This window comes from Aspergillus novofumigatus (assembly GCF_002847465.1).
Source record: "Aspergillus novofumigatus IBT 16806 chromosome Unknown P174scaffold_2, whole genome shotgun sequence".
Classification (NCBI taxonomy): Eukaryota; Fungi; Ascomycota; class Eurotiomycetes; order Eurotiales; family Aspergillaceae; genus Aspergillus; species Aspergillus novofumigatus.
The window spans coordinates 2376448-2389347 of NW_020194275.1; the positions used below are offsets into that span (position 1 = coordinate 2376448).

The window sequence follows — 12900 nt, forward strand, 5'->3', positions numbered from 1 at the left end:
ACTAGTCCGCTCGAGACGAAGTATCTAGTTCATCACTAGTTGTCAACAAGGGGTCGATGCTTTCCTCGGGAATAGTGACCTCTCATCATCAACCCCGCATTTGCTGCAGCCGGCACGTGCGGGGGAAGCATTAAGGGAGCGTCACCCACTATGAAACCAAGCAGCCAGGAACACTCTCTCCAGTCTCAATCCTTGCATGTTTCCAAATGAATTGGTATTGCTCGTTAGTATCGTTTTGAATTCTTGAGAAGTCTTTCAATTGAAGTGGACAGATTATTGAAGCATTGTATTTTGCTAGCTCTCAGAACAGACCCGAACGAAGGGGTTGTATACAGGATAGCTGAGGGCGCGATTCACAGTTGACTCGGATTCTATACTCGTCTCGGCTCGCAAGAGTTATGAGCTATCGATAGCATGCGCATGTTTACCGTGCGTCGCGGGGGGATTGTCCCTCGTCAGAACTGGGGTATTGGCTTCTCCTTGAGGGCTCTCCAAAAAGTGCCTTCAGCACGACGAGGGTTGCTCACTCAGAGCTATGCTTGTGGACCAAGAGAGGTGAGTACGCGTTATGGTAATAATAGGACTATCTGAAGCAGGCTGACATTACCTCGATATTAAGCCACCTTTGATTGACTCTACTGTTGGAGACCACTTCGCCAGTATTGTCAGCCAATATGGCGATAGGGAAGCGTACGTGAACTTGATCTTGCGCGTCGATCATGCTAGACTTGAGCAACATGGCTGACTCTCCTGCATTTAAAGCGTCTTATCAAAGCATCAGAATCACAGATTGACCTACGCCTCACTCGATGCCAAAAGTAATGCCCTTGCGCGGGGACTGGAATCTGTGGGTGTGCGGAAAGGGGACCGTGTCGGCGTCATGCTTGGAAATTCCTCGGAGTATGCCATTGTATGTCTTCTGTCTTCTAGGCCTTCCCATGAACTGCGTTTGTTGCTGGAGATTAATCACACCTGAGTCTTGCAGGCAACCTATGCATTGTTCAAACTCGGAGCCATCCTGGTATGTTTAACATGAACGGCCGATTCCGATAAACAGTTGTCCGCTGAACCACGCCTTCAGGTACCGCTTAATCCTTCGTTTAATGCAACTCAAGTCATCTCGGCGTTGAGCCACCTTGGAGCCTCCCATTTGATCATCAGTGCCGAGTCCAATTTACCGCGGAAAGACCCCCGTAGCAATGTTCCACTACTCAAGCACCTTGTTCAGGATCTCCACACAGAAAAATTAGAGTCCGCAGTGGTGCCTTCACTGAAGAATGTCATTTTTGTTGACAACTCTTCCGGCAGAGTCAAATGGTCGGACTACAAGAGCCTGACGCCTATCACATCGGTCATATCCGACAACGTCGCTGATGCGAATCCACTGCCTCCTCAGGATCTCTCGCCTGACGATGTAGTGAACATCCAATTCACGTCAGGCACCACCGCAATGCCCAAAGCGGCATGCCTGAGCCACCGCTCAATCTTGAACAATGGTTCCCAGATTGGCGATCGAATGCGGTTGACCGCAAAGGACATCGTATGCTGTCCTCCACCTTTGTTCCACTGCTTCGGATGCATTCTGGGCTACATGGCAACCGCTACTCATGGCTCCGCCATTGTATTCCCCACGGAATCATTCAACGCCCGTGCCACTCTGAAAGCCGTACAGGAGGAAAAATGTACAGCACTTTACGGCGTGCCTACAATGTTCCTCGAAGAGCTTGGCCTGCTTCAGGACGGCGAAGTAGAACACAAAGGGTTTGAGTTTCTCCGGACAGGCATCGCCGCTGGTAGCAGTATTCCAGAAGCGCTCATGAAGAAGCTGCATAAGGTCCTCAATCTCACAGAATTGACCATCTGCTACGGCATGACAGAAACTAGCCCCGTCTCGGCCATGACAGCAACCGATGACCCACTAGACAAACGGATCAGTACCGTTGGTAGACTGATGCCTCACGTTGAAGCAAAGGTCGTGGACCCGGCGGATCGAAGCAAGATACTCCCCATCAACACCCGGGGCGAGCTGGCTGTGTCGGGGTACTTACTAATGAAGGAGTACTGGGGTGATCCACACAGGACCGCCGAAGTGATGATCGCAGACCAAGAAGGGAAGATCTGGATGCATGTAAGCCACCCCTCTCCTACTGCGTCCCTAGTCTCTAGGCACCATAAGGTAGCAGGACGCCTGACCGAGGACCATAGACCGGCGACGAAGCCTCCATGTCACCAGATGGCTACATCACGATCACAGGCCGTATCAAAGATCTCATCATCAGAGGAGGTGAGAACATCCACCCTCTAGAGATCGAGAACTGTCTCCTTACCTGTCCCGGCGTGGCCGATGTGTCCGTCGTTGGTGTTTCAGACGAGAGATATGGCGAGGTGGTGGCTGCTTTCATCATTTGCAAGGAGCAGGATCGCGGGACAATGACTGAGGACAAGATCAGAGAGTGGGTTCGCGAGCGACTGAGTAACCACCTCGGTAAGCATCCTAGTGGCAAGCCATCCTATAATTCCTCGATATACTAACCAGAATCATCCTGCTAATAGTTCCGAAATATGTTTTCTTCCTTTCTCATTCCGATTCTTTCCCCAAGACTGCGAGCGGCAAGGTTCAGAAGTTCAAGCTGAAGGAGACTGCCATCAAGATTCTGAAAGAGCAGAGCAATGCTTATTAGGCGATGGAGAGGGGCTGAGGTTTTCCTAGAACCTTTTGAGTGATAACGATTGTTATCCACTGGAGGACTTACAGGAGCATATCTTTCGTACTGAACATCTTCTTTGCCGTTTCTCACTCATCTTTACCATCATAACGGCTGTCCTGAGCTGAATAGAACTCGAATAATCTGGATGTCATTACAGAAATATGGACATAATGCTTGAAATCCAACCATAGCAATTTCTCTGTACCGAGACAAAGCAAGTAGCCATTCCCAAAAATATTGCAGCAATTATATGCAGGCGAAGCAAAGTCAATCCCAAGATATTCAAATCAATTACATGTACAGACACGAGTGGCTGAACAGTCCGCAGAAAGATGCTTTGAATAACGCACGCAAGCATCGCGCTAGATATAGCGCTGGAAGAAACCTTTCTTTGCCGGGGGCAAATGATTGTGAACCTTTCGATAAACTATGCCATCAAATTCCTCAAAGCAATTAGACGGCTTGCCTGGTTCCGGGCAACAACATTCAATCCTCTTGACCCAGCGATCATTCATCACATCGCAAATGGTAGCCCGTCTCTCTGGGACAGGATGGAGCATCCATAGGATAAGACGCAGAAGAGGTTTTGTGCGAAGATTCGAGAAGAATTTCCCGATTTTAGGATATACATCCCCTGTGATAATTCCATCCGGCTCGCTTCTCAAGAACTCTTCCCACCATTTGAGATAGCGAGAATACCCGGCGTCCTTTTCTTCTGCGGCTCCCCATGGCGTACCGCAGTGAATCATGGCAAGGCAAACGATAGCACAAGACCATATGTCGACCAAGCGCGGGTCGTAGCTCCCTGGGGATCGAACGACCGTTAGGAGGCCATAAACACAAAGTAGCATAGGGATTGCAGGGGTACTTACGGTCTTCTGCCAGAACTTCTGGTGCAATATATGGCAGGCTGCCACATACACCAGGGCCACAATTGAGAATCTTACCAAACACTTCCGCGCATCCCTCGTCATTTGACCGCAAATCTCGGTGCAGCTCACTGAAGACTTTCGCGCATCCGAAGTCGGTGATCTTTAAGTGACTGTCTCCCGTCAAGAGCAAGTTTTCCAGTTTGATATCGCGGTGCGCAATTCCAATGCTATGTAAATATGCGACGCCTTGGAAAAGTTGTTTGAACAGACACAGTTGACTTTCAAACGACAGATATCGTTGTTGCACGATTGTAAACAAGTCCCCTTGACTGCAGTATTCCATAACATGAGACCAACGGCCTGCGTGGGAGCAAAGACGAACAGTCTCAACGATATTAGGATGATGCAAGTTCCTGGCGATGCTGAACTCGACTATGACCTTTCTGTCGTAAGCTTGCAGGCTCTCCTTGCGACTTCTGCGGAATTCCTTCACCGCATAATAGTGCTGCTTTCCGGTCCCTTTCCCGTGCATTAATTTGACAGTAGCCGTGACACCTTTACCAATGACCTTGCCCCGCAAGCCAGGAATGATGCTGGTGTAGACAAATTCGTCACCGAGTTTGCAGCTGTCAACTGTGAAAGCCTCGGGAAGAGTTGCATCCGCAAGCGGAGACTTGCCTTTCCCGTCCACTGGAATCGAAAAGTCTGGTATCTCGAAGTGGTCAGGGATTGTGCCCCATGTGCGAGATTTAGCGAGAACCAGAGAAGGGTCTGAGCGAGAAGCAAGGCGACGACCTGTCTCCCTAACTACGCCCGAAGATGATGACTCGCACGGTTCGTTGATGCCTATTTTGAAGATGAGATAGATATTTGCAAGACAAATTCTCGGGACCGAGATTTTACATACTGTTGGTATCGTCCTTAGTGGAGATGTTGAGAGCAGACTGCATAGCCGACTTGTGTACGTCATCAACTTTAGTGTCTAAACGACGAAATAGACCTCTGAGTGAGATAGAGGCGAGGTTGAGTGGCGCTTGCTTGGGAGCCAGATTGCTAAATGACGAAGATGATGAATGGGGCTGGGGACAGCTGAAAACCGACTGAGGTGATGTTGAGGATGTGGTCTCCGTCTTCGCAGTCCTCAATGTATCGATGGCCAAGGAGCTTCTTTCCTTCCCCGAGGGTTCGGCTTCATTCGAGTGGCATGGCACGTCGTCAGACTTCTTATGAGCCCGAACACTGCAATTCAAGCTGTCTGTTTCGGTGCTACGTCCAGAGCGTCCAGTATGGATACCCCTTGCTATGGTCTGTAGACTTGACTCTTCAGAACGAAAGGGGTAATAGTAGCCTGGCTCATGCCCTTGCATCACTTCTCTGCCAGAAGGTGAGAAACCCCCAGACTGAGTCATGTTTTGTACTGTAGTTGCTCAGGAAAAGGAACAAGGAGTAGCAGGTTGATAAGGGTATGAGTTGAATAAATGTATTAAAGTATAATGTAGCGAGGTCTTGTTCTTTGGATGAGGAAAGCGCGAAGGTAACTGCGAGAGAGAAAGATGTGAGGAAGGAGAGGAAAAGAGTAAGATGGATGAGATAAGGGAGGGCAAAAGTCGTGCCGCCGACTTGAGGACGTTATCTCATCATTGCACCGACACTTGGGGAGTCATATTGCTTGCCTAAGGCACGAAATCACGACATTATGCTCGCATTTCCTCATCAAAGATGCATGACTGACTATTCGGCATATATTGACAGAAGGTGTGAACATAGCACAATATCGATCGCTTTCTAAGAAGTGCATAAGTCGGGTATCTTGTTACCTGACTCGATGAAGCATGGAGTAAGTAAGTTGAAGTCAGCGAAGAGTAAGGCGCCGTGTATGGTCTTTGTCGAGACGACGACTTCTTGACCAATGATCAAAGCACGATCAAAGTCCAGTGAATTGAGGTGTTCGTGCTAAGCAAGCAATCAACGATCCGCTGGTCTTACCGAGTCCTATGGGTGGGTAAGAAAGTTTCAACGATCTTCCAACTGGTCAACTCCAGATATCCACCACCCACAGCAAGCCCTTAGATGCGATTATAGCATTCCGTGCGAATAGAATACCCACACCATGCATACAGAGGCCGCTTTCCTGGCTGTCACCGCAGTCAGAAGCCCCAGCGGCACCGATACAAGAAACTGCAAGCTGCTGAAAGTGCATTCCATTGCTTCCGGCTTGAATGGCTGGGTGCCAGACTTGCGCGTACCTGCGAGCGGCACACGGATGTGGGAGTCACTAAGACTGGCGATTTCCGCTCCCGTATTGATCGAAACCCTGCCTGAATGCTCGAACTTCATTGTCAGAGACGGCAACTCAGGGTCATTAACCGTTCAAAAATCCTGTATGCCCGTCTCTCCCTGCAAGTGGGACTTGATATTGCCATCGCCAGGCCCATCAACCATCCATTCAGGCTCTTCGTCGTCAAAGTAACGCTCCTGCTCCTCACTCCAGTCATCATATTCATCATTCTCGTCAACTTGCGTATAGTCAAAGTCGCAGTCCTCCCCTTTCAGAAAACGCATCGTCATTTCCCAGCGCCAGAGCTTTTCAGCTTCCTCTTTACTTGTGGGTATCTCGTCTGCGTCCTCCGCAATGATCTCCCCGCTTGGACCACGACTATAGCTGAACATCGCACTGGGGTTTGGATTGTGGAGAGCATCAAGCTTGGCCTCCGAGCGTTGCAAGTCCGCTTGGAGAATACCAGAGAACCCTTTCGCTCTCCCTTCGGCTTCTCTTTCTGCAGGTGTTTGGAACCGGCGTATTAGTCGATCGTATAGCAACGGGTCTACAGGAGCTGAATATTAGCATATGAGGCCTCTTATCCAGAGAAGCCATCAGTCTCTTAAGCAAAACGAGGATAGAGCAAGCGGACCGGCGAGCTCGAGATCAGCGGAGAAGTACTCCGGATGCATGTCCAGATAGCGCTTGCGACGGTTTTTCACTCTCATGGCAGGGGACGGTTGCACTGAGCTGGACCTGATGTTCCGCTGTGCGCCGTCTGACTCCATCTCGAATCCAGTACCCTTGGGGAAGTGAGGCATGTCTGCACACAAATCAACGATTGGTGACTAACATATGTGAGAGAGAGAATCAAGATGACGAAGTGGTGTTGAAAGAGCCAAAAGAGCCACCAGCAGCTGTTTTGAGACTAACCAGTTCGAGTAATTCCCAAGAAGCACTGCGGAACGCTGCGGGCGGGCAAATTCCCTTCGTCTCCGCCGCCATCAGCCCAGCAGCGAATAACAGCCCACAGACGGCCAGACGATGGGGATTCGGCATTCTATCTGAAAAGAGGTCATGTAAGAGCTATCTACTCCTTTTTGTTTCATATTTGCCATTCTGGTCCTTACAGTGGACCTCTTCTTTTCCTTTTGGGCTGCCATCTCCTATCGGCGGTGTCTTGTTCGCATCTTTGACTGTTCGAGGTCGAGCGCGATGCTATCATATTGAAATAGCCAGGCCCTTACGTTGAAGCCTTGCAGACTAGCCGCAGCTGATTACGTCGACAGTTGAATACAGAGCCGAAACAGACACGTTGAAAGCTTGACATCATGTCTTCTCCCGGAGGAATGCTCCAGCAAGTCAAGCTTGAAAAGCTTCTGCCAGGTGTAGCATTGCTGTTCCTCACTGCTTTCTATTCCCCTGGCTTTCTCTTGACACTTTCTCCGGTTTTTGGCTCTGCGCCTTCCCATATCTTTCACGGGTATGGAGTAGCTGTCAGTGCCGCTGCTGGCTGGTTCTTGAAGGACGTGATCCATCGGCTGTCTGGTCGCAGAGCAGTATATTTGGTCCCCGTTCTCGCATTCTGGGTGCCGACCATCCAGTACTTTATGTTTCACCAGAGCTCATCTTTCGGGAATCCAACTGGCCCGCTAATTATTGATATATTTACCTTTTACCCTCTGGTGCTGCTTTCTGTGGCTTGCGCCGGGAAACTATTGCAGGCGGGCCTGAACATGAGCCAGCATGGAGACCTTATGACAGAGCATATTCCCCTACTCGGATCCTATATTATCTACTCGGCAGGAGAATATTTCTCAAAAGTGTTTATCTCCAAGTTCATTGGCTTGACCTTCTTTCTGAGCCGTGGCGGCCTTCAATTACTGATTGCGAGCTTGTATTCGGCTACCATCCCATCTAAATGGCTTGTATTAGCGGTTCCATCTATTCTCTTCTCTCTCACGTCTAATGTGCACATGCCCTTCGGCCGCACAACTGCCGCTTTGAACTCTGCTATTCAAGTGGAAGGTTATGAACTTCTCGCTAGACAGGATTCTTCCACCGGGTACATATCTGTTTTGGAGAACTTGGAAGATGGCTTCCGAGTGATGCGGTGTGATCATAGTCTTCTTGGTGGTCAATGGACAAGGATGCCGCGCAATTACCATCCCGAGGTCAAGGACCCCATCTATGCTGTGTTTGCTATGCTCGAAGCCATCCGTTTGATCAAAACCGACCACGGCGAGGCGCGCGTGGACGCCAACAGCAAGGCTCTCGTCATGTAAGGAACCATATCTCGACGCCCATTTGTGGAGGCAAGGCAGTCAGCTAACTGGACTTTCTTAGTGGACTCGGGGTAGGCACCACCCCGCTGCGTTGATTACGCACGGCATCGAGACCACGATCGTGGAGATTGATCCGGTTGTGCATAAATTCGCCACGGAATACTTCCACCTACCTTCCAATCACATTGCGGCTATTGAAGACGCTACAGTGTTTGTGAAGCGTGCCCAGGAGTCCCCAAACCCTGCTCAATATGACTACATTGTCCACGATGTCTTCACCGGCGGGGCGGAGCCAGTCGAGCTCTTCACAATCGAATTCATCAAGGGTCTATATGACCTATTGAAAGACGATGGTGTTATTGCCATTGTAAGAAAACCCCCTCCATTACCAACTCCGTCACCTCATGACTGACGATATCTACAGAACTACGCCGGCGATATCTCACTTTACCCAGCCGCACTCACGGTGCGCACAATCAAGGCAGTCTTCCCGTCGTGCCGAATCTTCCGCGAAGACGCAGCCGCGGATGCCAAATTCGATTTCACCAACATGGTGATCTTTTGCAAGAAGAGCAACACACCCCTTCGCTTCAGGGGTCCAGTCAAAGCCGATTTTCTGGGAAGCAAGTCTCGTCAACACTACCTTGTGCCCAAGCACGAGGTGGACCCAGCCCAATTCGATAAGGTTGAGAAGGGCGGAAGACGTGTTCTGGTTGCAAAGGAAACGGGCCGTCTTCATAAGTACCAGGATCGTGGTGCAATTGCTCATTGGGAGATCATGAGGACAGTCATGCCGGATGCGGTCTGGGAGAATTGGTAAAAAGATTTACATAACCGTATGTACCATTACTATCGGTCTTTTGAAAAGTCAGTTGCTTGCACAGCTTTGTTGTGAAGAAAAGATTGTCTGTCCTCTTTCAAAAAGCTCCGGCTCAGCCTTATGTTCATGAAAATATGTGACGTATCGTAAGCTTGCAAAAAAAAGAAAGAGGCGGAAAGACATCGCCAATTTCTTTGCAGCTAGGCGTCACGAAACGTGTACCTCGTAGATATTCCTGAGACAACCCAACAGTATTACTATTGGTGGTCATATTATGATATCATTCGGTTGGATAGAATATAGCTCCGCAGATAGACAAAGGGAATATGTGCTAGTCAGATATGTCGCCCAACTGTAAGACTCCTAATCCACCGTAACAGGCTATTCTGGTATCGAAAACAAAGAGCGTCGCCAAGCCGATATCCTCGATCCTTGGAGTATGTACTGAACGGGAACGATAAAAGTACAATTAAAAAGGCCGCTCAACTCAGCTCGCCGGTATTCAAGCCGACGGACTTCCGCGCGGACTCGTTCCAGGTTTTTTGACCAAGCCTGCAAAGAAATTCGCCAGCGCTTGATTGTGTGCCTTTTCATCCCCCGGTGACGAAACGACCTCTTTTCTCTGGACTCGGCTAGCCTCTCTCTCCTGGGAATGATTAGCAAAAAGTACGAAGCACATCTTCGTTCAAGTCGATTCGGTAGCTTACTTTGAGTTTCCGCAGCATGTCGTCAGCGTCGACCTGGATACCTCCCATGTTGAATTGCACCGGCCCAATGTGCTCGTTGACCCGACCGTTGTCTTCCAAAGGCGACATTTCAAGTTGAGGCACTTGTTTCGTGGCACGATCCTTCTCATCTTCCTGCTTCAGCTGCTCTAGGACATCTAATTGTTTGGCAAGGAAGCTCTGCATGTCCATCGTCTCCACTTCAATCTTACTCGCGCTATTTTGGCTTCCGGGATGCGCCATCGCGGTATTGCGCTTCGGATCTGTGATCGTTTGTTCGAATACTGTCACAGCGCTGGTCCCGTCTTCGGCTCCCATTGCGCTGTCATCCTGAGGTCGATCGACGGTTCCAGTGAGTGGCTCGGGAAGGTCCTGGATCTCAATGGACCAAGCAGTTGATACACCTTCCATATCAAAGCCCTCTCTGATGATTCGAATCTTGCCCCATGAATCCCAATTCGGAGGCACCAAAATCTTGTCCCGATCAATCACATTGTGCTTGAGCGATTGTCGCTTCAGTAATGAATGTATTCCAAGTGACGAATGTATCAAGCTCTGCAGGGAGTTAGCGAGGAACGGGGTGGTATATATCAACGATGCGCCATCTGCTGGCAGTTAGCACAATTTCTCGAGAGAATTAAGGCGAATGGACACACGCACGTTTCAGAAGAATGGTCCTCATAAACTGAAGGATGAAGTCAAACTCTTCTTCACGCCATCCGTGGTCCTTCTCCAGTTTCTCGATCTTATCCGCCTGTTGAAGTAGCAATCAGCCCGGTCTGCTCCGTTCACCCTGGTATAGTACCACATACCCTTGACAAACCACGCACATGGGGATCCCAAGCCCCTCATCCCATTCACCTGGACCGAGAGGTATCGCCACTGGTCCTCCAGAGCTGGCCAACCCTTGCGCTCCGGAATCCATGCCCCTTTTTCGGTCCTTCCATTCGGTCATGATCTCCTCCATTACGATCTTTGTCTCATCGTCAAGGGAGATGAGGACATGTCGGAGCAAACGAACCCATTCCCGCAGTCTTCGAACCCATGTCCAGGGGTCTGACCAGTCGAGCAGGATTACGACTAGAGTTTCTGGGACTGATTGAGGAGTTAAGAGTGGCTTGAGGAGCGGTGCAAAGGACAAGGACGGTTCGGAAAGTAGATATGCAGAGACCCGAGCCAAGGTATCTGAGGCGAGAACGACTGGTTAGCCATCATCATCACAAAAGCCCGATCGATGGTAGCGGTGTGGGGTAAAGAGTCGAGAAAGGCCGAATTACCTTCCTGGTCGGCATCCAGGACGTCATGATACGTGTATCCTAATGCGAATTGATTGGCGACTGGCGGTACCCTTCCCCTGGGCTTCTCGCTGATCAAAGTAGGATCCGAAGTGTCCGCGGATAATGTCTCTATAAACTCCCTCTGTGATTCGGGTGTTCCTCCTGAAGTGAATTTGATAGATCAGCAAGCCGGTTCATAAACTTCAGTTACAAGCAAAAGACGATGGAGAACAAATTAGAAAACTGCGCACCTAATATCAAAAGATTCTTCTCAGGCAAGCGCTTTCCGTTTGCGACACTGTCCAGCATGGACGACCAGATGTTTTTCTTGGGCCATCTTTACTTGACGGTCGACTATTGTTTCCAGACATTATGTCCAAGATCGACCCTGCTCAACCTGTGCTGACCATTCCAACAAGTTGAGGGTCTTTATCAGAGCTCCGACCTGCTTAACGCGTCGATCTGAGGTATTGCGCACAAGGAAGGGAAAAAGAGGCGGACAGTGTCAGGGGACGTTCAAGATTGATGCTGTAGCTGGTATTTCTGCCCGCAAATCGACGGATGAATCGAATTCGAGAGTAAGCGATATAGTCAACAGGTTAAGTCCAGAAATGACCAGTCCTAATAGTAAATAGATGTTCTCCTTTAGAGCAAATGAAAGTCAAACTGCTTAGATGTAAACAATGTTTCATAATATTATGAGTTTCCCGCTCCGTCTTTGCGGGTGGGACCTTGCGCGGAGCCCACCCGTGATACCATGGCCTAGGAGCTTTTTGCGACTATCAAGCTACCTCGTTATCTTCACGTTTGCCAAAGACTAGATCCAACAACCTCTCCACTACGAAGGCCGACTATGAATGCTATTCGTCAAACTCAAGCGCTCAACAAGCGCGAACTTGAAAATGCAGTGTACGTTCTTTATATTCTGAATCTTACAGCTTCACCTTACTGACGTGATTGAAATTTCCTAGCCCACCTGAAGCTTCCTGGCACGCAGATTATCGGGATACGGCATACATTTACATCGGGGCCTGCCATTCGATCTCTCAGAAGGCGACATTATAACAATCTTTTCACAGTACGGAGAGCCAGTACATGTGGATCTGATACGGGACAAAGAAACCGGGAAGAGTCGAGGTTTCGCGTTCCTAAAATATGAGGACCAGCGCAGTACAGATTTGGCTGTAGATAATTTGACCGGGGCGACAGTCTTAGGCAGGGTGCTTCGAGTGGACCATGCGAGATACAAGAAACGTGACAACGAAGAAGACGAGAATAACGTCGCGAAACTGATGGGCGAGACTACTGATCGGAACGCAAGGGGTGAGGATACTGATGACGAAAGAAGACGCAAGACGCGAAGGTCCAGTGAATCCAGAGAGGATGAGGCGCGGAGTCGACCCCTGCTCAAGGAAGAGAGAGAACTTCAGGAGTTGATGATGAACCATGACGACGAGGACCCTATGAAAGAATATCTCATCGAAGAGAAGAAGGAAGAAGTCGCGCGAGCTCTTGCACGGTTGAACAAGGAGAAGAAGCATTCTCACCGACGAGATACAAGTCGGGAACGATCGAGCCGCCATCACCGCCATCGTCATCACCGTCACCGAGATGAGGATCGATCTCGATCTCGGGAACGCAGTCATCGCCGTGACCGGTCATTATCCAGAGAGGAGCGTTCCCACAGAGACCGATCATTATCGCGGAGAGAAAAATCTCACAGGGAGAGATCGCCTGTGCGCTCCCGATCCCCAGTACCACGAAGGGATCGTGAAAGAGACGATCGTCGACGTTGATAGTGATCAAATGATCAATGGCTGCTTCGCCTGTCCATTCTCTAGTGAATTAAAGAGGAACATGCGAAGCAGGCGTCAACTTGCAGTAGAACGACCTTCAAACCGCCTCCTCGGACTTCCGGATTGGGGTTACTCAGCGCACAAAACGTCCTGCGCA

At 49.7% G+C, this 12900-nt stretch overlaps 6 protein-coding genes across 6 annotated transcripts; 3 read left to right on the forward strand and 3 right to left on the reverse strand.

Annotated features, from left to right (window-relative positions):
- The first annotated feature begins 171 nt into the window (after window positions 1-171).
- Window positions 172-2895, forward strand: P174DRAFT_402128 (putative AMP-binding enzyme). Its single transcript, XM_024823947.1, has 7 exons — window positions 172-555; window positions 620-690; window positions 763-910; window positions 986-1021; window positions 1082-2128; window positions 2206-2485; window positions 2554-2895. The coding sequence occupies exons 1-7, from the start codon at window positions 415-417 to the stop codon at window positions 2679-2681; spliced, it is 1851 nt and encodes a 616-aa protein (XP_024685704.1). The 5' UTR covers window positions 172-414; the 3' UTR covers window positions 2682-2895.
- P174DRAFT_510201 (putative serine/threonine protein kinase) lies at window positions 2858-4989 on the reverse strand (the record flags this gene model as incomplete). Its single annotated transcript, XM_024831650.1, has 3 exons — window positions 2858-3513; window positions 3548-4426; window positions 4488-4989. 3 exons carry the CDS (start codon window positions 4987-4989, stop codon window positions 3071-3073), a joined length of 1824 nt encoding a protein of 607 aa, XP_024685705.1. The 3' UTR covers window positions 2858-3070.
- A 961-nt stretch (window positions 4990-5950) lies between these two features.
- On the reverse strand, window positions 5951-6899 carry P174DRAFT_428583 (uncharacterized protein; the record flags this gene model as incomplete). Its single annotated transcript, XM_024825521.1, has 3 exons — window positions 5951-6414; window positions 6493-6688; window positions 6774-6899. The coding sequence occupies 3 exons, from the start codon at window positions 6897-6899 to the stop codon at window positions 5951-5953; spliced, it is 786 nt and encodes a 261-aa protein (XP_024685706.1).
- Window positions 6900-7171: 272 nt separating this feature from the next.
- Window positions 7172-8945, forward strand: P174DRAFT_418094 (spermidine synthase; the record flags this gene model as incomplete). Its single annotated transcript, XM_024824661.1, has 3 exons — window positions 7172-8121; window positions 8201-8492; window positions 8550-8945. The coding sequence occupies 3 exons, from the start codon at window positions 7172-7174 to the stop codon at window positions 8943-8945; spliced, it is 1638 nt and encodes a 545-aa protein (XP_024685707.1).
- Window positions 8946-9178: 233 nt separating this feature from the next.
- Window positions 9179-11624, reverse strand: P174DRAFT_448780 (dynein family protein). Its single transcript, XM_024828788.1, has 6 exons — window positions 11199-11624; window positions 10948-11109; window positions 10482-10855; window positions 10331-10424; window positions 9653-10275; window positions 9179-9591 (listed from the first exon to the last, which is right to left on the reverse strand). Exons 1-6 carry the CDS (start codon window positions 11254-11256, stop codon window positions 9448-9450), a joined length of 1455 nt encoding a protein of 484 aa, XP_024685708.1. The 5' UTR covers window positions 11257-11624; the 3' UTR covers window positions 9179-9447.
- A 126-nt stretch (window positions 11625-11750) lies between these two features.
- Window positions 11751-12743, forward strand: P174DRAFT_501751 (uncharacterized protein; the record flags this gene model as incomplete). The annotated part of the gene is made up of 2 exons (XM_024831045.1): window positions 11751-11856; window positions 11945-12743. The coding sequence occupies exons 1-2, from the start codon at window positions 11801-11803 to the stop codon at window positions 12741-12743; spliced, it is 855 nt and encodes a 284-aa protein (XP_024685709.1). The 5' UTR covers window positions 11751-11800.
- Between the last annotated feature and the right edge of the window lie 157 nt (window positions 12744-12900).